Here is a 4,901-nt window from a genome sequence, read left to right as displayed (position 1 = left end):
ATTTTCATGGCCCTCTTCTGGACCCGCTCCAACAGGTCCATGTCTTTCTTGTGCTGAGGGCTCCAGAGCTGGACGCAGCACTCCAGGTGGGGTCTCACCAGAGCAGAGCAGAGGGGCAGAATCACCTCCCTCGACCTGCTGGCCTTACAAATGGACTAGCTGGTAGTCAGCCACATGGAGTATTTTAGCAGATCCCGAGTTACAATAAAACTTGTGAAGAAAACAAAGCTCTGCTGTCTTATTTGAGAATTTACCTTTTTAACTGGCAGCACTACACTGGTTGTAGATCTGTTGCATCTGAATACCATAATGGAAATATGCTTATGGCCGTCTAAAATATGGGTAAAAAAATAATCAAGGTGGGTATTTCTCTAATAGTATTTCATAAAGATCAATTACAAAAATATCTTTGATCACAAGAAAGCAACAGAAGAAAGTGATGATATCTAACTCCTGAGAATACTTATTTGAATGTACAACTGTGGAGCATTAGTAAATCACACAGAAAGTTGTGTATTTTAATTAATGCTTAGAAATACAACAGCAGAAATTAGACACATGCGTTCTTGAAAGCTGGAAGATGTCTTCTTGTGTTGAGAAGCTGCGTTTGTCTGTTGTCTCTAGGACTTAGATAATATTCTCAAAGCCTTTAGTATCGCAATGCTAAGTTCAATGGCAGCTGGAATTGTAAATATCTCTGAGGGAATTTATTTTGTCATTCCTAAGTTCCCTTTTCAAAAACACTAGAAATCATATTTTCTCCCCAAATCCATGGGACCTGGTCTGCCGAGTAACTAGTGGGAAGACTGTGAGTGGAAATTACACTCTTAAGTCCAGAATTCATCTCCCTTAACTTCAGACATCCTTTCTGTAGCTTTTTTATCTGAGGTTGTTGCTGAGAGTAGGGATGGAATAGACACTTCTTCAGCATAATTTGACACATTCTAAAGTAAATGTCTAAAACATGTCAGTTAATTGTGCTGGTAGAGACTTTTTCTCTCCATTGTTGTTGTATAGGGATTCTAGGCAACTGTTCTACATGCCGTGTACAATGCAGACGTGTAAAACTGAGAGACGAATCCTACCTTTGGTGCTTAAATATATCTAATTTAAATACACACAATATATTTAAATATACCTAATAAAACCATGCCTTCAAAGGCACCAGAACACCTCATTTATTGCAATAGGCCTCTTTGGACTGTAGTTTTCCCACAGGTGTCTCATCAGAAACCTGCAGGACACTGGAAGTAGGCAGGATTCCCTAAGCAGGGCACCCCGCTGAGGCAGCTGTACTGCTTCCAGAGTACTCAGCTGGGTGCCTCGACAATGTTCCCTTGGACTTCTGTCTGTTGTAGATACCTGGGACTCGATGCCTTAGATGCGAAGAGCTGCAACAAGCAAATTAAAAAAGTAGTTTGAGAAGTTTCATTGTTTGTACACTACTCCTACGCCATGATAACTGGTGCGGGGGGATCTGCTTCTGCTCAGATTTGTCTCCCAAAGAACAGGGTTTTTTTGAAAACATGTAAATATAGAAAGTGTTAGGTCCTTTTTAGCTCTTTCAGCCACACAATGTACGTGACATCTGTGACTTTCTGGTGTTGAACAAGGGCACGAGTTAGTTTTTTGTCCAAGTAAGAACTGGAGGTACCGTACACAGAGACAGCTGAAGAGGTGCTGTAATGGATTGGTGGATCAGTGATCTTTTTCAGGTTCTGATCGATCTTTTCTGATAGAAAACAAAAGATGAAAAAGTCTCCCTGAGTAGCTGTGACTTTTATTTCCATGTAAACAGTAACAATGTTTTTTCTGTTAAAAATACAATGAATTTCTTTTCCAAACACAGGCTGCTGCAGAATCTGCTGAGGCCCAGACAATTCGTTCTGTTCAGCAAACGTTGGCATCCACAAATTTGTCTTCCTCCCTTATTCTGAATACTTCTCTTTCTCAACACGCCACAGTATCGGCATCTCCTCAAACTCTTCAACAGTCCCTTCCCAGAGCAATTGCTCCAAAACCTTTAACCATGAGACTGCCGATGAATCAGATTGTAGCTTCTGTTACCATTGCACCAAACATGCCGACAAACATTGCAGCTCCCTTGATAAGCTCTATGGGAACAAATATGGTGGCAACGCCATCTTCATCTCAAGTAAGTCCCTCAATGCAAAGCCAGCAGCACCAGCTACAACAGCTCCAGCAGCAACAGATGCAGCAGATGCAACAGCAGCAACTACATCAGCATCAAATGCATCAGCAAATACAACAACAAATGCAACAACAGCATTTTCAGCACCACATGCAACAACATTTGCAGCAGCAGCATCTTCAGCAGCAAATTAATCAACAGCAAATGCAACAGCAACTGCAGCACATACAGCTTCAGCAAATGCAGCATATGCAACACCAGTCACAGCCTTCTCCTCAGCAGCATTCTCCGGTAGCCTCTCAGATCACTTCTCCCATCCCCGCCATTGGGAGCCCTCAGCCAGCACCTCAGCAGCACCAGTCACAAATACAATCTCAGACACAGACTCAAGTATTATCACAGGTCAGTATTTTCTGAAGATAAATGATCTTGCAACATGGCTTTGTATTGATGGAGGGGGTAGGGGTAAACCATATTTGGCTGAAAACTGTAAATTGTTGATGGTAGTTATGCAGGGATGCATAACAGATCAAACGATCCTCTAAAGTGTCTATTAGATAGGCAATAAAGAACTACAATGTAGCTGTGTATCATCTTTTAGCTGACTATAAATCATTTTGTTTAAAAAAAAAAAAAAAAAAGCTGTGCTCTTTTTCATGTGATGCCTTTTTAATTTATTTAAGCTTTACCTACAATATGTGAATCAAATGGCCTAATAAATACCTGGACCTTATGACTGCAAAATGGCCTCTCAGAGTTATATTGTATAACCCTTCTTTCTCTAAAAGTGAATAATGCACTTCAAGGCAGTATGAACTCATGAAGCCCTTAAAGCACAGTTGTAACTACCTGTAAAATGATGATTGGATTTCATACAATCATACTTGTATGACATGAGTTAGTTGATGGCATTTTTTGTCATGAAAAAATAGAGTAAATCACAGATCTTTGCCAAAGCTCTTAATTTTTTTCTCTCCTAAATGTCTTCAGAAAAACAAATGCAAGTAACTGAACTTAAATGTTTGACCCAACCTTTCACTTCATTTCTCCAAATAAAGCTACCATAGTTTGTAAGAAAATATATATTGACATTTACCCTCTTACGTTAATTCCAATTACAGAACAAATGTGAATATTATATTCTGTGTCGAAGTGATGAGTTTCAGATTTAATACACTGTATTTTTAAAAGGGAAATGCACTTAAATAAAACTGTTGTTACAGAAAGCTAAGATGAAAGATGCAAGAGTTTTTAATACGCTGTAAAACCAGTAGAATATTTAAATGAAACTCCACAATCGAATAATCAATGTAAATATTTTCTTTAAAAGTTGCCAGTTTTCATATCATGTGTTGTAAAGTTTTCATAAATGAGGCTTTAATGTAAACACTGGTAACATGAATTATTAATTGCTACATTGCTTATTGTGTTTTTATGCTGTTTTATACTTTTTTATGAGTTACGATAGCAGCGATTAAGTTGTTTGTATTTTGCTTATCTAAAATAAATGCTTTTATCTTGCTATAGAATAAACACATTTCAGTAAAACCGATGGGCATAAGTCTTTGATACAAAACCAGAAATGTTTCCTTATGAAAACACTTTTTTGGAAAATTTATTTAACTTCTTGAATTTTTATTTTATCAAACATACTGGGTAAATAGGTTCCGATCGGAACCGAGTGTGCGCTCAGCTCTTCTATCCATAAAGACGCGTTGCTGAAGAGTCGCGTACAACTTCTCTGAGGTTTCTACGCCTTACTTCAGAGAGAGAAAGCAGGCGGTAGGGTTACAAAGCGTTCGTGGTACCCTGTGTTACATTTCTCCGCAGGAACAGGACAGCGAACCTGTCTCTCGGCAGTAGTGTTCAGAGATGCAAACAAGCACAAATTGTGGTTTTCTTTCCATCTTTGAGTTTCAGGTGTAAACGCAGCTACTGCCGTGGGCTTCCCATCGGTAAGCCCCTAACTGACTGATCCCGAGTTGTCCGACTGGTATTTTATTATAAAAGTAGGACGTGGTAGAGGAGGGGTGGAGAGGGCGGGTATTTCACGTGAGGGATTTGGAAACATTCACATCCAATGTGTTGGCAGGATATTAGTGCTGTTTATACATTTTTACTCTTGACAGAGAGGAGAAATCCTTTCTTTTCTTCTTTCCCTTCTTTGCCTGCAATAGCTGTACTGCGAGTGCAGTCTGACCACTATCCCCAGTTGTCTTGCATGATTAATTACAGCATCTGTCCTGTCAGAAGCTATAATGAAGAGGTCTTGATAAAAATTGCAAATTACCACTGGCAACAATCTTAAACTGCTTATGATAAAATGAAAATTAAAACCAGCAAGCGTCAAACCTGAGCAGAATCCTAATCCTGTTTGAGGCGGTGTCCATGGCTACCACGCACAGGCCACAACCGAAAAATAATGGAATATAGATCCCCCAAAAGTTGCAGCCAGACTTGAGGGAAGAGGTACTATGCCGTGTGAGTTTATTAATAATGAATTCAGCTTTCAATATTTCATCATCCTCAGGTACTCTGTTTATTATGTACAAATATTGAACAGCAAGAGATTCTAATTATAAATTTATGGATTTCTTGGAGCAGAAAAAATCATGTTTAAATTGAAGCTTTTCATAATAGGTGTTAGTTGACAGCTACCCATGCTCATAATAGCCTTCGTATGATACCTAATAACGTCTGGGACGGCGGATGTTTATTCCAAGCGCGAGGAAGCCTGCCTGCATTAGAA

General features: G+C 39.2%; 1 protein-coding gene across 1 annotated transcript in view; it reads left to right on the top strand.

Moving 5' to 3' along the window:
• Nucleotides 1-4,657, top strand: part of TOX3 (TOX high mobility group box family member 3) — a 27,780-nt gene extending 23,123 nt beyond the window's left edge. The window contains exon 6 of the mRNA XM_019471388.1: nucleotides 1,850-4,657. Coding sequence (XP_019326933.1) covers nucleotides 1,850-2,569 — 720 coding nt within the window. The 3' untranslated portion in view covers nucleotides 2,570-4,657. The remainder of the gene's footprint in view (nucleotides 1-1,849) is intronic.
• The last annotated feature ends 244 nt before the right edge of the window (nucleotides 4,658-4,901 follow it).

Source organism: Aptenodytes forsteri, unplaced genomic scaffold (genome assembly GCF_000699145.1).
Source record: "Aptenodytes forsteri isolate BGI_AS27 unplaced genomic scaffold, ASM69914v1 Scaffold33, whole genome shotgun sequence".
In the NCBI taxonomy this organism is placed as follows: domain Eukaryota; kingdom Metazoa; phylum Chordata; class Aves; order Sphenisciformes; family Spheniscidae; genus Aptenodytes; species Aptenodytes forsteri.
This window is presented reverse-complemented; position numbering and strand designations above follow the sequence as displayed.